We start from the raw sequence: 18,760 nt of genomic DNA on the forward strand, positions 1-18,760 counted from the left end.
GGTTGGTAATGCCAAAGTTTAGATTATGGTCATGTGAGTAAAAGGAGAAGAGACATTGGAAGTGCAGTCCAAAAATGACCAACAAAGAATTCTGGATCATGAAATTGCCACAAGTGGTGGTAGAAGTAGTGGGTATAGGTGCCATGTTGGTGATGATGGACTGAAACAAGTACTTTTAAGGGGACTACTGGTGTGTAAATAATGGGGTTGCATACCATACCACAGCAGATGGAGGGGTGAGTAAGGGGGCTACTCCCACGACCTTCCCTATTGCAGTTAACAGTCTATCCTTACAGGTCCCAACTAAAACCTCAGTTAATCCTCACTTTCCACACACACTCTATATAAGAATAAGTCTGGGGCCTCCTTGTTGGCTCAAGGGATTAAGACATAGCACTCTGAAGCTGTCCCGCAGCCACTGCAGCACAAGTTCAATCCCTGGCCAGGGGGGTGACCCACATGCGCAGCATACCTTTCTCGCTCCCTGCTCCCCTTAGCAGTGTATTTCAGTAGATCTGTCTGCTTCTTTGCTCCCCACTCTGTCTCTGGTGAAGCTTTTCATCCTGTGCACCCCAGTTCTTGTATGCATAAATAAATAAATAAAATCTTTTTAAAAAATAAGTAGTCTGTAAATCTTGATCCTGCCTCTGAAACATCCAGAATCTTAACCACTTGCCACCTCCAGCCAAAGAGGTTCAGGCTTCTCCTCAACTCCCCTGACTTTTTACTGTAGCAGCCTCCTTAACCTCCCCACGTGTCTCCTGAAATCAGTTTTCAGCATGACTGTAGATGTCTTAAAAACTTTGACAGACTGGGTCACTTCTCTGCTCAAAACCCTGTCTCACGAGCAGAAGCCAGTATCCTACTGGAGGCTTCACAGTGCCCACCTGCCCCATCCCATTTTCTCTCATGTGCTTTGCTCCACTCCAAAACAGGCCTCCTTTAATGTGCCAGGCATACTCCCACCTCAAAATCTTTATACTTGGCTTCTCTCTCTTCTAACAGGTAAGCTCCATAAATGCAGGGTGGTTTTGTCCACTGCCACTTTATCCCAGCTTCTACTTTAGGGCTTAAAAAAGCAGAAAGGGTTAAGCACCGCACTATGAAGCAATCCACAGCCTCTGCAGCACGAGTTCTATCCCCGGTCAGGGAGCAACCGACATGGTGCAGCAGACCTCTCCTGTCTTGCCCGCTGCTCCCCTTAGTAATGTGTTTTGGTCAGTCTGCCTGTTCTGTTCCCTGCTCTGTCTTTGGTGAATCCTCTCACCCCCCGCATCTCTGACCTATACCCCAGCTCTTGTATGCATATATACATATACATATAATCGTAAAAGTTTAAGTACGTTGAAATAGGATAACATGAGGGCTGACACGGATGTTAGTGTTATTTTATGATTAGCCAAGCAAGGTGCTCTTGAGCGATAGGAGTGTGGTTATCAAAATACACAGGTGGAAGGTTTAACCAAGACAAGTCTGGTCACACAACACTGGTAAATTTGACAGAAGGGTTTCTTAGGGTGAGGTATGTTTGTAAGAGTTGGGATTGGAGCCAACCAAGAAGAAAGCTTTGTGGTTATGGTCTAATTAATGACTTGTTTTTCTGAAACTGATTTTCATAAATCAATTTGAGGCATCAGGAGATTGTTATAAAACCTACTTCCAGTCCTGCCCATGAAACTTCACCTTCAAGAACCTCAATATAGAACTGCTGCATAAAAAAGTACTGAACGCTGAAGAATTTCTCAAAGATCACCAAAAAAATCAACAGATTTCTGGATCCCACCATCAAGCTGCCTAATCCAAATTCAGAGAAGGAGGCTTGGAATGAGCCTTTTAAGATGCTTAAATAAGATGTAAGTAGTACCACCTTCCTAAAGTTCTTGGGAGGATTAACTGAGAATAAGACAATACCTAATAGAAGTACATGTTGGGAAAATTGTAAACAGAAAGTGAGGTAGCCATGGGAATCTGAGGTGCAGGCCTTTACAGGAATCATAAATGACCCCAAATGCTTTCCTCTGTAACTGCCACTATTTTCCCTGAGACTAAAAGTTCCCTAGTGAGGGAGCCAGTGACTGAACTTGGCAGAGATTCTAAATGAAGCAGGCCTGTTCTGGGCGACACTGGGACTCCCTTGGCAGCCAGCTTCAGCTCACGGACTCTCCTGATGGACTGATGTTCTAACATGCTTCCACTCAGACCCCTGTGTCTCTTATACCTCCCAATTTTATCTCACAGCTATTTCTCTAATAAAACTTTGCATGCTTAATCCATTTGGGGGTCTATTGCTTAGAGGACCCAGACAAATACACGCATCATTAGAAGGGAAGTAAGAGCAAGGAAAAATGATAAATACTGGGCATTCATATAACATCATAATTTGATGATGTGGAACACTTGGAACAACTAGTGGACATCAACAAACTTCAAGACTCTGAGTTTAAGGTGGAGTTGGTGGTGGGGGGAAATATGTTAAAATGTTTTAAACTTTAAAAAATAGAATGGGGGCCTCCCCGGTGGCGCAGCGGTTTGAGCGCTGGGTTGCGAAGCTGCCCGCAGCCTCTGCGGTGCCGGTTCAATCCCCGGCTGCTCCCCGGCCACCGGAGGAGGGTCCCACATGGCGCGCAGACCTCTCCTGCCACCCGCTGCTCCCCTCAGCAGTGTACTTCGGTCCTTCTGCCTGCTCTGCTCCCCGCTCAGGCTCTGGCGAATTCTCTCACCCTCCCGTGCTTCTGACTGTACCCAGTGCTTGTATAAACAAAAAAACAAACAAATAAATAAATAAATAAACATGCCTCTATTTAAAAAAAAAAAAAATAGAATGGGCCTCCCCTCGTGGTACCGGCAGTTGAGCGCCATGCTGTGAAGCTGTCCACAGCCTCTGCAGCGCTGATTTGATCTTGGCCGGCCGGTGAGGGTCCCACATGGCACAGCAGACCTCTCCTGTCGCACCCGCTCCTCCTCTCAGCAGTGTATTTCAGTCAGTCTGCCTGTTCTGTGCCCCACTCTGGCTGTGGTGAATCCTATCACCCTCCCGCACATCTGGCCTGTACCCCGGTTCTTGTATAAAAATAAATCTTAAAAAAAAAAAAATGAAAAATAGAATAAGGGCCTCCCTGGTGGAGCAGGGGTTTAAGTCTCAGTACCATCAAGCTATTGCCAGCCACTGCAGCACGAATTCAATCCCCGGCCAGCCAGGGAGCTGACACATCGCGCAGCAGACCTCTCCTGTCTTGCCTTCTGCTCCCTACTGTCTGGTGAATCCTCTCACCCCTCGCACCTCTGGCCTTCCCCAGTTCTTATACACATAAATAGAAAGATGCTGAGTATAGAGCACAAGGGATCTGTTTCTCCACCCCCAACAAGTACACTGGCAGAATTGGTCTCATATATTGCAATTTTGGAACTTTATTTAAAGGTTTGCAACATCTAGGGAAGGGTCACATGGTAAATTGAAGGTAATCTTAAGAATTTCATCTTACTTCAACAGTATCTGCCCAGCCCTTACCTGCCCAGCCCTCTGCCAGCAGTTGTGTGCATGTCCCTGGAGCAGTTTGTAATTGTTTGCAGGAGCCAGGGTGGTCTATAAAAGGGTCCTGTCCTCCAAACATCAGGAGTCTGTGTTCTGCTTACTAGAGCTACTTCTAATCAAAGAGATGCAAGCACCTAGACAGCAGCCATTGTTACATTTCCCCTGCTGTTGCAAGTCCCTCCCAGTTGAAGTGATTTCCAGGTGGTGTAAAGGACTGACAGACTCCTCCCCATTCATTTTTGTCTTGTTCCCCTTTTGGCAACCAAACACCAAAGACTAGGACATTGAAAAGCAACCACATATATGGGAGAAATCAGGAGGTTGCTGCACATGCCCAGGAAAAGGTACAGGCGCTGAAAAGACCTTTAAGTTTACACCCCGGCCTGATCTTGGACGTCAGAGACAACCTAGAACAATGGAAATCAATCAATCAAAACAACCCTTGGGAAAGGGGAGGCTGATTTTCATAGGCACCACGTCAGATTTAAACTTGCAGTTTTCAACAACAGAAACCAAAAAGGCATAGAAAAACAGAAGGGACATATTTAGCTTGTATTCAAAGGAAGGAAAAAGACCAATAGAAGGTATCTCTGAGAAAGATGTAATGGTAGTCTACTAGACAAAGATTTTAAAACAAAACATGCTCGTGGAATTGGATGGTGAAGAGAAAGCCAAGAGAAGGATATATGAACAAAATGGATCTAGGTTTCCTATACTGGGATACAACTGAAACTAGAAATTCATTAGAGGTCCTCTAAGGCAGATTTGAACAGGCAGAAGAATCAGTGAACTTGAAGACAGGATAATTTAAATAACTGAGTCTGAGGAACAGTGAAAAGGATTTCAGGAACGTGAACAGTCTAACAGAACTCTGGGACTTCTATCAAACAGACCAACACATGCCTTGTGGGAGTCCCAGAAGAAGAAAGAAAGAAAAGGAGGAGAGAGAGAATTTTGAAGAACTAATGGATGAACTTGCCAAATTTGATGAGAGCTGTAAATATAGCCATGTAAGAAGCTCAACGAACTCCAAGTTAGGAGAAACTAAAAAGGACTTCCCAACATAATCAAACTGTCAAAAGATAAAGAGAACTTTGAAGCAATTGATCACATACAAGGGATCACAAATAACATCAGATTATCAGAACTTCTCTTTGGCGGCCAGAGGCAGAGGGCTGAAATATTTAATGTACTAAAAGAAAAAAACTGTCAAGCAAGAATCCTACATCCAGGAAATCCCAAAAAGACAAATTCTATATGATTCTGCTTATATAAGATATTTGGATTAGTGAAAATGATGTAAACTTGATGTTATGTGTATTTTGCCATCATAAAAAAAGAGGGGGCGGGATGAGAAAGATACCAAGGAGAGATGTACCTTTTCTGGCTAGAACCAGAAAACTGATTTTAGGGTCTTAACAATAATTGTCAGATTTTGTGAGGTATTAGATGATTGATCATATTATCTTTCCCACTTTTTGCCCATTCAAATCTTATGCCCATTTTTAAATTGGATAGTCATAATTATGGAGTAGTAAAAGTACTTTTAGAAATTTTCCCTTTTTGTCTTTTTACTTTTTTCTTTTAGTCTGACTTTGTTTTGTTGGTTTTTTTTTTTTTTTTAATTTATGCATACAAGAGCTTGGGTACAGGCCAGAGATACGGGGGCGGGGGGGGGGGTGAGGATTCACCAGAGTGGGGAGCAGAACAGGCAGACCAGTCAAAAGCACTGCTTGAGGGGAGCAGCAGGCGAGACAGGAGAGGTCTGCCGTGCCATGTGGATTTCTCCCTGGCAGGCTGGGAATCAAGCCCGCGCTGCAGAGGCTGTGGACAGCTTCACAGCGCTGCGCTCAACCTGCTACGCCAGTGGGGAGGCCCTGCATTTGCTTCTTTTAAACGTTCGGAGGCATGACCAGCGCACCAACAGTTTTTAACCATCTTTGGAGCCGGCCGGGGATCAAACTCGTGCTGCAGAGGCTGCAGATTGCTTCATAGTGCGGTGCTTCACCCCTTGCACCACCAGGGAGGGCCCCCACCCCCCCCACCCCACTTAACTTTTTTTGAGACCTGTCAGGTGATTTGAATCCCCCAGAGAGTGGGCTTACAGCTGCAACTCCAGGCTTGCCTGACCTCTATCCTGGAGTTTCATGAATTAGGCGATGGCAATTCTGTTGTATTTAGTGTGAGTATATCACATTTGGGATCCTGATTTAATGTAGTAAGGATCTAAGAGACCCCTCCCCCACCCTGCCCCACCACCATGAGTGAGTGCAAAGCTTTCCCTTCCTTTGCCATCTTGGAAGGCATCTTCATTTACTTGGATTTTCAAATGTGCTCCGAGAAGAGTAGCTTCTCTGTATTCTAACTTTTCCCTTAGAATTTTTTTTCTTTCTATCTGAAAGTAATTTCAAACCCAAAGAAAAGTTGCAATAATAGGTCAAAGAACACCTGTATACCTGCGCTTAGATTGCTCAACCAAAATTATACTGCATAAACTTTGTCTCCTAACTTGCTGTGCGTTTATGTGTATTTTTTTCTGATGCCTCATTATTCACTTAGTACTTCAGTGTGTCTTTCCTACAAAAACAGACACCGTCTTATAAAACCAGTCAACTGTCAAGCACAGGAAATTAACTTTGGTAGAGTACTATTGTCAAAACCACAGATACTGTTCACATTTCACTGATTGTTCCAAGAATGTGCTTTATAGGTTCAGATTCCAGTCGAGGGCCACGAATTGCATGTAGCTGTGACATGTCTTCCAGTCCCAATCTGGGACAGCTCCTCCCTTGGTCCTTGTCTTTCAGAACTTTGACAGTTTTGAAGAATACAGGCAATTATCTTGTAGAAGAAACTCAATTTGGATTTTCCTGTCCTGTCAGAAATAGATTCAGGTGGGCCTCCCCAGTGGCACAGCAGTTGAGCACTGGGCTGCAAAGCTGCCTGCAGCCTCTGCAGCGCCGGTTCTATCCCCGGCCACCGGTGAGGGTCCCATATGGTGCGCAGACCTCTCCTGCTGCGCCCGTTGCTCCCCTCAGCAGTGTACTTTGCCAGTCTGCCTGTTCTGTTCCCCGCTCTGGCTCTTGTGATTCTCTCACTCTCCCGTGCTTCTGACTGTACCCAGTGCTTGTATAAATAAATAAGTAAATAAATAAATCTTTTTTAAAAAAAAGAAATAGATTGAGGTTTTGCCCTTTTGGCTGGAATTTTCTCAGTGCATCATATTCAAGGAACACAGTTCTGAGTTGTCCCATTACAGGTGCTATTAATTCATCACTTGATTGAGGTGGGTCTGCTCTGCCTTACCACTGTAAAGTATCAAACCTTACTAGTTAGTCATATTAGCGTTTTATTGTAATGTAGAGCTTTTGCTTTTTCCCCATTTAATTATTATTTTCAGTACAAACCAACAGTTTCTTTTATTCACTAAGTTAAAATCAAATGCTATTATTTATTTCGATACTCAAATTGTCCCAGATGAAGCCAGTGGGAGCACTTTAATATGGATTCCATGTCCTTTAGACTTGTCTCCATCATTCTCTGGGCACTTTCCGACTTTCTGGAACATCAAGATGCTCCAAGTTTATTTTGTACTTACCCTACCCCAGCCCTTAAGTCACTCACTTCTCCATGGGGTCCTGGTACCTTTTAGAGGAAAATGGCACTCAGAGCTGGGCTTGCAACTGGGGCATCATTGCTTCTAGACCTTCTAGACCCTTCTACGGTATATATGTGTATACATATATACATCCATACATATATCTCACAAATACAACTACTATGTCCATTTTTATATTTATTACAGATACTAAAAATCATGAGTTCACCCAAATACCTCCAATTCCAACCCAAGTCTACAGAATTTATTCTGGTCTTTGTCCTTTTCGTCTTTGTAAAGTGATCGTCTGACAGTGACGGGCCTGGCTGGCATTATCTTCAGTACATACTTACATGTTCAGACTCCTGTGTAGCTCAGCCAAGGACTCCTCCGCTTTGTGGTGACGGCGTGCGCCACCTCGTGGCCAGGGCCCGAGGGAGCTTCTCGGTGATTTTACAGCTAGTCAGCCCTTGGAAGGATTTTTAACACTTGACCCAATAATTTAGTTGTCTTCGACAGGAAGAATATGTCCGGAATATGCCTGCAATAATCTTTTGAATTGAACCAAATGCTATTTTTTCAGGGTTCTTTGAGGAGAAAAAGTCTGGCAGCACTACTGCGGGAGTTGTTGGTTCTGCATGTCCAGTTTTGCCTGGATCAGGCAACTCCATATGAAATCAGCATTGAGCCACTTTCAATATTCACTGATAGAGGAGGGCAGCATAAGCTCAGGTTAATTCTCATCGAGAAAAGGAGGAGCTCTCGTAGCCCAGGCCCATGTGTCTCAAAGTTCAGGGTGCACGGGAATCACCCAGAGATCTTAAAATGCCAAATCCGACTCTCGAGGTCTGAGTGGGGCCTGTCTCTCTAAGTTCCCGTGAGATGTAACTCTGAGGTCAAGGACTGCTTTGAGTAACAGAACTCTAGAGCGTCCATCACCCTTATTTAAGGATCAGGGTGGGGGCATAGAAAATGATGTAAATAGCGAGCTTTAGAGGTGTTTTAATCTTTTATTTTTTTCATTTGCAAACATGCATACAACCAGAGAGTAGACTGAACCCCTAAGTGCCATTGGCATTTACCCATCTTACTTTATAACTTCCCCTATTCCTGACCTTTCTATTCCTGGAGTATTTTAAAGAAAATCCAGCCATTGTATCATTTCAGCATGCACTTCTAACAGATGAGGATTGAAAAGAAAAACACAGTATTAACACAGAATTCACAATCACACAGAATTAACAATACATATGACACAAACTTAGCCGTAATGCCTGGACATCATCTAACACTCAGTCCATCTTCATATTTTCAGATGCAGATTTTTGAGCCTCTCCCCTGGTGATGGGTATGTGCAGTGCCTGGATGGCCCCTGCAGTGCCTGGATGCACCCCTCAGCAAACACCCTCTGTGCCAGGCCCCTTGAGTCTGGGGCTTTCCTTAGGTCTGCTGCTCCTTAAACTATGTTTTATGGCCTGCTAATTCCCTTTCTAGGGGAATGCTGCTGATAATGACAAAAGCCGTAGGGTCATGCTCATTGAGTTTGAGACCCTCTTCCCGGATTTTTGTCTAATCTTTCTGTAGTTGGGTGGTAAACAGGAGCCCTGCTGTGAGACCTGGAAGGCAAGCCCTGCCACGGCTGAAGGAGGTTGCTCTGGAGAGGCCTGAGGGTGTCAGGCTGCCCAAAGCCCTCTAACTTCTCCCAGACATTTCCTCCCAGTTGCCAGGACCCTTCTCATCAACGGTGTCTCCCCAGTCCCAAGCCTTAGGCAGAAAGGGCTTCCCTTCAGGATGGCCTGAAGCTTGTCTGGCCCTGCGTCATCCCACCATGGCTCAGAACCCAGGCTGGCCTGTCCCTGGAGCCCACGAGAAGCAGCCAGCATGTTCTATCTGAATGTTTTCTTACAAGTCCCAAGCTTCTGGAAGACTCCTGGGCCACAGAATTTCCCTGCCAACTGCTTTATTACCAAAGGACTAGGGTTGCCACGTAGCCAGGCTGGGGCAGGAGGAGAACCAGCCCACACCCCCCTCAGCCGCCACATGTATGGGAGCTCTCACTGCGACACCCACTTTCCAGGTCCCACCAGTTCAGGGCGTCTTTCTGTGTCACAGAAATCAAACTCAACTTGGTCTCACCAAAATGGGGTATTTATTGGGAAGATGGAGGGCTCTCGCTGGGCAGCCTGGACTCAGGAAAGGCAGAGGGTGACAGGGCTTTCTTCCAGGCCACTTCCTGTAGGCACCCCCTCTCCCTCTGAGACCCTTCAAGAAATGTGACCCCATGGCCTGGAACTTCAGACCTCATAGAGGAGCCAAGGGATGTGCCACTAGGCATCAGCTCCCAGCTGAGCACCCAGGAGCCAGAATGACTTCCCATAGCTTCGGGCGCACAGAGACTCTTGTAGTTCACATAATTCAGGGCCAGGATTCAGTAAACCTGAAACCTGTTTAGGGTCAGGTGCTCACCCTGTGGCCCGAGGCTGGATGGACCTCAGGAAATGGATGACTCCTCTTCTGAAGCTTCCCAGGAAGAAGCTTCCAGGGAGGTGTGGCAGCTGCCAGGCTGGAGCACAAATAACCCTAGGCCGCTCACTTCTCCCAGACCCCATCACGGCCATCTTCATCTCGTCTGACTTCACCTCTCAGAGTCAAGCTTGAGGGGGAAGGCTGCGTCCTTGGGATTTGATAGATGATTCGGTGGGACATGTTACAAGACAGGTGGTAGAGCAAGCCAGGTGGAGCTGGTTGAGGAGTGCACGGGGAAGGCCAGGGACAGTTATATGCACTATTTCCATGTTGGAGAGCAAGATACAAGGTCCAGGGAGGAGGCCTGGGGTGGGAGAGGCCTGAGCTGAGCGGGGGGAGTGGGGAGGCTGGCACACTCTGTTTGGGGAGACCTTGGGCTGACCTGGGTTAACTTTCCTTTGTTCTCCTGAGGACTTCCCCGCCCTTGTATACCAAGGGGGGTTGGGGTGTACCTGTAATGCAAGACCAAAAGCCCTCCCAGCTCTGCCCACACCTCTGGGTGAGGCTGGAGCTCTTCCACCGCATCAGACCGCCTCTCTCTTCTGGTTCTAGGACAGGAATGTCACAGAAATGGTGGGTGTGGGGTGTGGAAAGGGCAGCACAGGGTGTGGAGCAGAGCAGGGGGCCTTCCAGCCTGACTCAGGACAGTCCCAATGCCTGAAAGGCCCTAATTGTCCCCCCAAGGCTTTCCTCCACTTAGTGAGCTCCTACAGTGGCCCAGCACCCAGCTGCAGGGCCTCCCAGGGGGTATCCCCTCCCTCTACAGGGCTCCTGGGGGCAGGCAGAGTAACAAGTAGGGCTGTCTCTCTGCAGACCAGGGGCTCCCTCATTCCAGGGCGGGATCCCCAAGTTGGGCCAGGTCTCAGGGTGGGGTCTCCCATCACGGAGGTCATGCCAACCTAAGCCCAGGCTGTGGAGGTTCCTAAATGGGGTAGGAGCCCTGGGTTCTTGCCGGCTTGACTTTGGGTGTGCTGTGTAACTGTCCTGGACCTCAGTCTCCCCACCTCTACGCCCAAGTACCAGCTCTGCCTCTCTAAGCCAGGCCCTACACGAGTCAGGCCAGGGGCAGATCAAAGGACACCACACGTGGGGCTGGATGCTCACTTCTCTCCAAAACAGCATGCACACAGGCTAGGTGTGGCAGGGGGGCAGAGCCAGGGGGTAGGGTGGGGACCTGGACTTTACACACCCAATGGGCCCTTGATGGAGGCAGACAATTTAACAATTGGTCTGAAAGTCAAAAGAGAGAGAGCCGGTTAGTGGGTTGAGCAGCAGTGGAGGCAGGCAGGGGCTGTGGGGTTCAGGCCCAAGCACAGGGCCTGGCCAGCACCGTCAGACCTGGGCCCTCACAGCAGCCCTGCCTGGGGCCCTTCCCGGGGGTGAGGTGACACGGTCTGTCCTGACGATCTGTGTAGGTGTCCAAGCAACACTGAACTAGGAGAAAGCAGGGCCCCTGCTCTTGGCCCCTCCGTTTCCTTGTGTGTAATGCAGAGTTATCTGTCATCCAGGCACTGCCTCCTTCATGGAGTTGCTGGGAGGAACCCATAGGCTCAGAGGGTGGGGGTGTGAAGGGCCCTGGACACCAAGGTCCCTCTTTACTGCTGTGGGTCCCCAGAGCCCGGCACAGACTCACGAAGCCCTTCAGTGAGTAAGTAAGCGGCAGGTGAGGGATGGTTGTGCTGACAGGCCTGTGCCTGGACATGCCCCTGTGGGCCAGGTCCTGCCTCTGGCTTCTGAGTGTCTGGGTCTGGGTCTCAGAGCACAGGACGGTGCCATGTTGGGGATAAGCTTCTCAAGCCCAGACTGGGCTCGGGAGACACTCTGTACTCTCCTGGGTCTGGCCAGGGTGCTGCAGGGGCGGAGAGGGCTGGCGGGGGCCACCAGGCGGGCAGGTGTGTGGGGCTCAGACGTACTCTCGGGCTGCAGCTGAGGGGCCAGGCCGGTAGGGCTGCGGGCTGCTGCTGGATCTCCCAGGCTTCGGGCAGGAGCAGCAGAGGAAGGAGCCCCCCAGCATGGCCAGGCCAGCAGAGGCCCAGCCCACAAACAGTGCTGGGCCAAACTCGTACCTGCAAGGGGTGGGAGGACGCCATCAGGTGTGGCTGGAGACCTGGCCCTGCCTCAGTGGCCCCTCAGGGCCCCTGTTCCTCTCCAGAGAGCTTTCCCAATCTGTCCTGAGAGGGCAGCAGGTGGGAGAAGCTGGGAGCCTCACACGCCCCTTCAGTCTCTCTGGGTTCTTGGGCTGAGTGGTGGTCCTTCCTGCCGGCGTAGGAAGGATCCCTGGCATCCTCACAGCCATGGTCTGACCCATGGAACTCTCAGTCCGGGCTCCCGCCTGCCTGGCACTGTGGACTCTCTGCACCTGGGCCCTGCTGGCCAACCCAGCCCTTTCTGCACTGCTCTAGGTCTCCCCACTCCTGTGCCTTTGCATGAGGCACCCCCTTCTGGAGCATCCCCCACTTCTGTACTTGCCACGATTCTCCACCTTCCGGGCCCAGCTCAGATGCCACCTCCTTTGGGGGCTCTCCCTCACCCCCTCCACCCGCATTGCATTCTCACTGGGTGGCCCTTGCTTGTCCAGCCACCCAATTTGTTGGTGTCCCAGGGCCCAGCATAGGAGCTGCAGCCCAGACAGCACTGGACAGTGCAGAAGAGTAAAGAGCCAGATCCCTGAGCTGAGCTGAGCTACTCCTACTTGGCAGGTCTTTGTGACCAGAGCTGCCAGACCCAGGGAACAAACCTCACACCTGAGGTTGCCTTTTCCATACTGCTGCCTCTTCCAGGGAGTCCTCCTGACTGTGACAGCCCCAGACCTATTTGAATATCTGGGGTTGAAACTGTCCCATTCTCTGCTGGCAGGGCTGAGATGTGCAGGAGGAGCCAGGATGCCCCAGACCCCTCATAGAGCCCCTTATTTGTTCTCCACAACCTCAGCTTTGCAAGTCCTGACTATTCTAGCTTCTAGCAATCTCTGAACCTACTCTCCATGGCTACCCCCCTGGCCCCACACCCTCTGCTCCAGACCTTTGCAACAGCCACCTTACTGGTCTGCCCCTCCCCACCATCCTGCACCCCCCTGCCAGTGGATGGCTGCTGCCTCCACCCCAGGGTGACTGCAAGGCCCTGCGCCATCTGCTCGTATCACTTGTCAGTCTCATCTCCCTGCTCCAAAGTGACGGGTGCCTCCTGCAGGAATAGCAGTGACTCAGGTTCCTGCCTCCTCTTCAGACCCAGGCACTGTGCTAACTCCATACCTGCATCATGTCACTGAACCCTCACAGTTGGGTGCTGAGGCCCTGGCTCCATTTACAGGGGAGGAACCAGGTGCAGAGAGATTAGGGAACATGGCTGACCCGTGGCCAGCATGTACAGAGCTGGGATTTAGACCCAGTGCCAGGACAGTGTGCTTCTGAGGTGCTTGCTGCTCTTGGATGCCTCCCCCCAGGCCTCTGCCCCTTCAGAGGGCCAGGCTGCACCCTTCCTGGCTCCAGAAAGCTCAGTCACCACACCCAGGACCCAGCCCCTGTGTCCCCTTTCAAGTTCCCTGCTAGAACAAGGCCAGTGGCCCCGGAGGAGGTAGAGCAGAGGCCCATCCAAGCCACACCCTGGCACTCACCTGGCATTGACAGGCGTGCTTGGGTTAAAGAACTCCGTGGTCACCAGGGTGGCATACCATGAGACGGCTGTCAAAGTGCAGAGGCCTGAGGATGAAGGAGGGGAGCTCAGCTCTGCTCTGGCTCCCTGCCAAGGTCAAGATGGTGGAGGAGCCAAGGGTACTCACCCGCCAGGAGGAAGAGGGCGCCCCCTGAGATGGCGACGCGGCCCTTGGCGATGGGGTTGCTGTCTCCAACCCGGGTGCACTTCATGCCCACAACACTGAGGATCATGGCCACAAAGCCCAGGAGCACAGCCACCACCATGAGCGCTCGCGCTGACTGGATGTGACCTGGGGGGCAGGAGGCACTGAGCCAGAGGTAGGTGGGACCAGGTGGGAGGAGCCCAGGGTGGGGCTGGAGCAGGAGTGGAGGGTGAGGCTAGGGTGGATGCAGCTTCACCTCGCCCTCACTGTTCACTCTCGCATGCAGGCCCTTCAGGGGGTGTGACGGCTGGTGACTGGGTGGACTGAGTTCTCTGCTGCTTTCCAGCCAAGGTTGGTGGGGATGGTGAAGAGGGGAGTTCCTTTTGGGCCTGGTCCCTCTCCCAAGGAGCTGGGGAGCACTGGGTCTCTTACATTCGATGAATCAATTGCAAGGGGTGGCGCTGACCTGAGCCCAGCCCTGTGGGTTCTTGGGCAGGGACATCCTGCCCAGCCATTTTGACTCTGGTCTCCTTCCCTCTCCCCACGGCAGCCAGGTGCCTGCTGCTCTGTGGGCCCAGAGTGGGCTGCTCTAGTCCTGGGCCCAGAGTCCCTCAGGGCATCTGGGTCTCTGAGGGAGGCCAGCCAACTTGCCTGGACCAGCTTGATGGGCTCAGGCCTTTGGGGTGCCCAGGCAGAATGTGGGCAGTTTACCCCACACTAGGAGAGAGCTGCAGTGGTACCTGTTCACCAGCCCACTTCTCAGGCTACCAGCCTGGAGGAGGAGGGAGAACAGAGGGACCTGCCAACCCAAATAGCTGTGTGTGTGCCCGCCTGTGCCTGGGTGTGTGTGCGTGCGTGTGCGCGGCATGTGTGTGAGCGACCGTGTGCTGGTGGACTTGTCTCGGCGGCAGCACGGGCTGGTTGGTGTGTGTGCTCGGTGTGGGGAGAAGGGCAGGGCAGGGTCTTAACTAGATCTGCTGAAAGCCAGGCTCTTTCCCATGGTTCCAGAAGTCTGTAATTACAGATGAAGCCATCAGAACACAGAGTTAAGGCCCTTCGAGGTTAGGGTGGCAGAGCTGGGGTCAGGCCCCCCAGTTGTGAAAGCCTAGAGCACCTGCTGACCTTAGGACACCGCTGGTCTGGGTTTCCCGGTGTGCACGGGGCTGGGTGGGGGTATCTGGAAAGCTTGCTCAGGAGCCCCCTCCCCGCTCCTCCCCGCCCCCCCACCCCCGTGAGGGGATCCTACCGTCCAGGGCGAGCAGCGAGTCGTAGAGCTTGCACTGCACCTGCCCGGTGCTCTGGGAGGCGCAGGACATCCAGAGCCCTTCGTAGAGGCCCACGGCGGTGATGATGGCGTCGCCCGCGTAGGAGGACTGCTTCCACTGCGGGAGGACCGTGCTGGCGATGATGCCCACCCAGCCTCCCAGGGCCAGGAAGTAGCCCAGGAGCTGAAGACCGGAGTTGGCCATGGCCCAGGGGAGGGCTCTGGGGGTCCCAGGGCTTAGGCCCGGGCTGGGGCCTTTGGGGGGCCTGGGGTCATGGCCAGGTGAGAGAAACAGCGGGGCAAGGGCGGGGGTCAATAGGCCAGAGGCTGTGAGGAGGAGAGCTGGTGGCAGTGGCAGCAAAGGCAGCGCTGGGGCTGGAGAATGCAGGGGGAGGCCCAGAGGCTGGAAAGGCCGGCGGCCGCCCACAGCGGTGGACTAAGCCAGAGCAGGTCCCCAGCAAGGCGCATGCCCTGCCCACTGGGGGTGGTAGGCGGGGCTGTGGCCCAGGTGGGTCCCCCCCTTCAGGGCTAGAGAAGGGAGGGGCTGGGAGGAGTGACCCTATCACCCTCAGGGTTTTTCTGCTCAGGGAAACCCTTTCAGAAACCTGATTCAAGTACCCTAAAATTCTAATTCCTACTCCCAGCACCAGCCTTGAGACCATGGACTTTGCTCCTTGATCTGACCTTTGGTGTTTTCTGTCCTCTGACTGTAGAACTGAAAGGAAATGGACTTCCAGTTTGCAGCAGGTAAGACTAGAGTTAGACATCAGGGAGAACTTTTTGGCCAGGGCTCTGAGATCAGTTATGGAGAGACTGGGCTGGGGAGGGAGTGATGGCGGGGGGGCCTGAGTATCTGGGGGGTTGTATATTAAAAGTAAGAGAGCTCAGGCCAGGAAATATGCACTGGGAGAGGGGTTGTCTGAAATCTGAAGGGGGCAGAAGGACCCCCGTTAAGATTAGGCCAAATTTGGCTGCCAGCCAACATGGGCCAAGCTGAGAGGTGGGAGATAGCACCAACCTGGCATCAGCTTGAAGGAAGGCAGACCGTTCACCCGCTAATCCCCTTGTTGGCTGGCTTAGTCACTCCCGCTGGGACTCAAGGCATGGGGCCCTGGTCCCAGCTCCAAAACAGCCTGGCAGGGAGCAGTGGCCTCTGCACATTCCTGGGGGTCAGGCTGCCCCCTCCTAGTGTTCCGCCTCCTTCTGTCTCCCATCCCAGCTCAGCCCTCAGGAGAAGCGAATGTTTAACTCTCCTGGGCCTCATTAACAATCCCCTCACGTTCATTTCAGGCTCCGTGGGCTCCCTGGGTATGGGTGCAGGGGGAATGTCACGGCCCTGCTCCCACTTCCCCAGCCCCCTGCTGCCCTCTCCAGCCCCAGCGGCCCACCCACCTTCCCTGGAAGGCGCTGGAGGAAGGCAGGGTCTGCTGCCTGCTTGGCCCGCCTCCTCCCCCCACAGCCTAGTCCCTGGGCGCAAGCAGGTCCCCAGCCAGCTCCCTCGCATTCTTCACGTGGCTATGCAAAGGACAGGGTGCTGGGCACTGCGCAGACAATGACAGCCCTGTGTGCCCGCCCAAGGCGTGGGCCCCTGGAATGGCCAGCAGCTCGGCTGCCCCGGAGCTGGGGGAGCAGCCTGCCCTCCCAGGGGTCAGGAGTGGGTGCTGTTTGGCCTGCAGCTCTGAACACTGCCCCCGCCCCACGGCCCTCCATGCGGGGAAGCACAGGGCCACGTGGACCTGTGTACACAGACCTGCTTCCTGCCATAGCCTGAGGGTCTCAAAAAGCAAATGAGGCCTAGGATGGTTGTAGGGAAGTCAGTCCTGCATCCGGATCCCTCTTCTGCCACACAGTGTTCCCCCCTGTTCAGAGGAACCAGAACCTAGAGTGGGCACAGAAGACTCTGGGCATGTAGAGGACACCCCTTCTACAAATTAGCCATTGGGCCTCAGGACAGCACCCCACAAAGGAGAGGAGATAGGCGGAGTCTCCACACCAGGGAGCAGCAGGGGCTGTCTTCCTACTCAGATCTGTGTGGAGCCAAGTTCCCCCCACCCCTGCCTCTCTCAACAGGAAGACAAGGTTATCACATGCCCCCAGAGGCGATGCCCAGACCTGGTGGTCGAGGGAGCAGCGCACCCAGGGAGGGCGGGGGACTGGTATGGCAGCCCTCACACACAGTATGCCCCCTGGGCCAGCTGCCCTCCTCCAGCCTGGTCTTGGCCCCTTCTCCTGCCATCTGTAGGGACTTGCTGGAAGGAAGATCCAGGCCTCACTCTGGTCTTCAGCAGCACCGGTCAGGTCTCTGAGCCCAGATATTCAAGCTGCATAGAAACCAAGTGTCAGAGCCACAGTGGTCTCCAAGACCAGGGACTGCAATCCTCCACTGACAAATGAGTAGCTGAGGGCCAAAGAGAAGTGACCACCTAGAGTCACACAGCTGCTTCCAGGAGCACAGTCTTGGGACCCTGAGGTCTCAGAAACATCAGGATGCCTGCATGTAGCCCCATGGAGATCCAGAGCCCCTTCAGCCTGGGGGCCCAGAACCCTCTGAAGCTCTTGTTTGTCCCTCCTTGTCATTTGAGGTTTTGAGTCTGTTCTACCCAAGGACACTTTCCTCCGATGGCCTTCCCTTTCCATGGTTGCAAAGCCTTTTGGAGTTCAGAGCCTGCTTTGGAGTGGAATTCCTTAGCTTGGCAAAGCTTCTCCACCCAAGCCTCCCACCACCCAGTGGACCCCGCGGCCCAGTGACTGCCAGGCATGCGGGGAGAGCTTGGATATGAGCACCCGGCCTCGGCTCAGAGCTAACTTGAGGCTGCCCCTGGGTGTCACACTTCGCTGTTTAAAACGTGCTTTCACATGACATGAAACTTACGGTGCAAGCCTTTGCCACTGAAAGGCTGTGTGATATTAGCAAGTGCCTTAGCCTCTCTGGGCCCTGGTTCCTCAAGTGAAAGAGGGATGACACCCCTTGGTTCCTGAGAGCATGTACAAGGAGCAAATAATGGCCGACAGGTGCTTTTGGAAAGCATGGTATAACTGAAAAAAAATGTGGCGAATGAAAGCTTTGTTCCCAAAGTCTCCCTCCTGGGTGCCCACCTCCCACCCCATGTCCTCCCACCCTGGGGGAATGGACTGCCTGTGGCTAAAGACCCGCTGCCACATCCCACCGGCTTGGTAGTGCCTGGTGGGGAGGCCTGAGTAGGTATGGTTGGATCACTGATGGATGGTGTGAGGACTAGTTATTTTTTGTCTCCCTCTTAATGAAACGCTGGAGTCCTCTCCCACTGCCAAGGAGGAGCTGATTCAGCTGGTAGCCATCCAGCACATTCTCTGCAGCCACCATTTGAAACACTGGATGCTTGGGAGCTGGGGGTGGGGGGCAGGTCTTACCTCCCCAGCTTAGAGTCTGGCTTTCCTGTAAACCACAGGTTCTGAGGGGGGAGGACTTGCCACAGATCACAGCAGAAAGCAGTGCAGCCAGACCCATCCTGCCGCCCAGGGAGGGTCCAGCATCCTGATTCAGAATCCTATAAAGCTCTTTGCACATTTCCATTCACTGCACCTTGTTTGCCTCCGAGTGCTGTGAGCACTTCTGGGCTCTCCCAGCCTCGCCAGGATGGAGGCGCTTCTGCAGCATGTGGGCAGCCTGCGGGGTGCCCTCTTCCAGGCCCTACAACCCAAGCACAGGCCCCACTCTGGTGCCCCTGCTGAGCACACCTCCACGCTCTCCCTTTGCTTCAAGCAAACTGACCCCCTCCTGCCCACTGTGCTCACAAGTGTGTCACCAACGCAGAGGAATCAGTCCCAGGTGTACCTTAGTGGGGACCCCGCCATCACCCTCTGCTTCCAGACCACTCATCAGCCCAAATTATATGCATATCTCCTGGCCCTGTTGCCACGGAAAACATTTGGCCTTTCCGAAGCTTAACTGAGACAGTTGGCTGTCTCTGTGTGCTGTGTTGAAATAGTAAAGGTCATCTGCCTTCTTGTGGAAACTTCTGCAAGACAGACCAGAGGACAGGGCTTTCTGCTGAGCATCGTGCA

General features: G+C 52.4%; 1 protein-coding gene across 1 annotated transcript; it reads right to left on the reverse strand.

Annotated features, from left to right (window-relative positions):
* Positions 1-10,837: 10,837 nt before the first annotated feature.
* CLDN19 (claudin 19) lies at positions 10,838-14,921 on the reverse strand (the record flags this gene model as incomplete). Its single annotated transcript, XM_084242904.1, has 5 exons — positions 10,838-10,886; positions 11,570-11,722; positions 13,270-13,354; positions 13,435-13,599; positions 14,699-14,921. 5 exons carry the CDS (start codon positions 14,919-14,921, stop codon positions 10,838-10,840), a joined length of 675 nt encoding a protein of 224 aa, XP_084099030.1.
* Positions 14,922-18,760: the final 3,839 nt, after the last annotated feature.

Source organism: Talpa europaea, assembly GCF_964194135.1.
Source record: "Talpa europaea genome assembly, chromosome: 9".
NCBI lineage: Eukaryota > Metazoa > Chordata > Mammalia > Eulipotyphla > Talpidae > Talpa > Talpa europaea.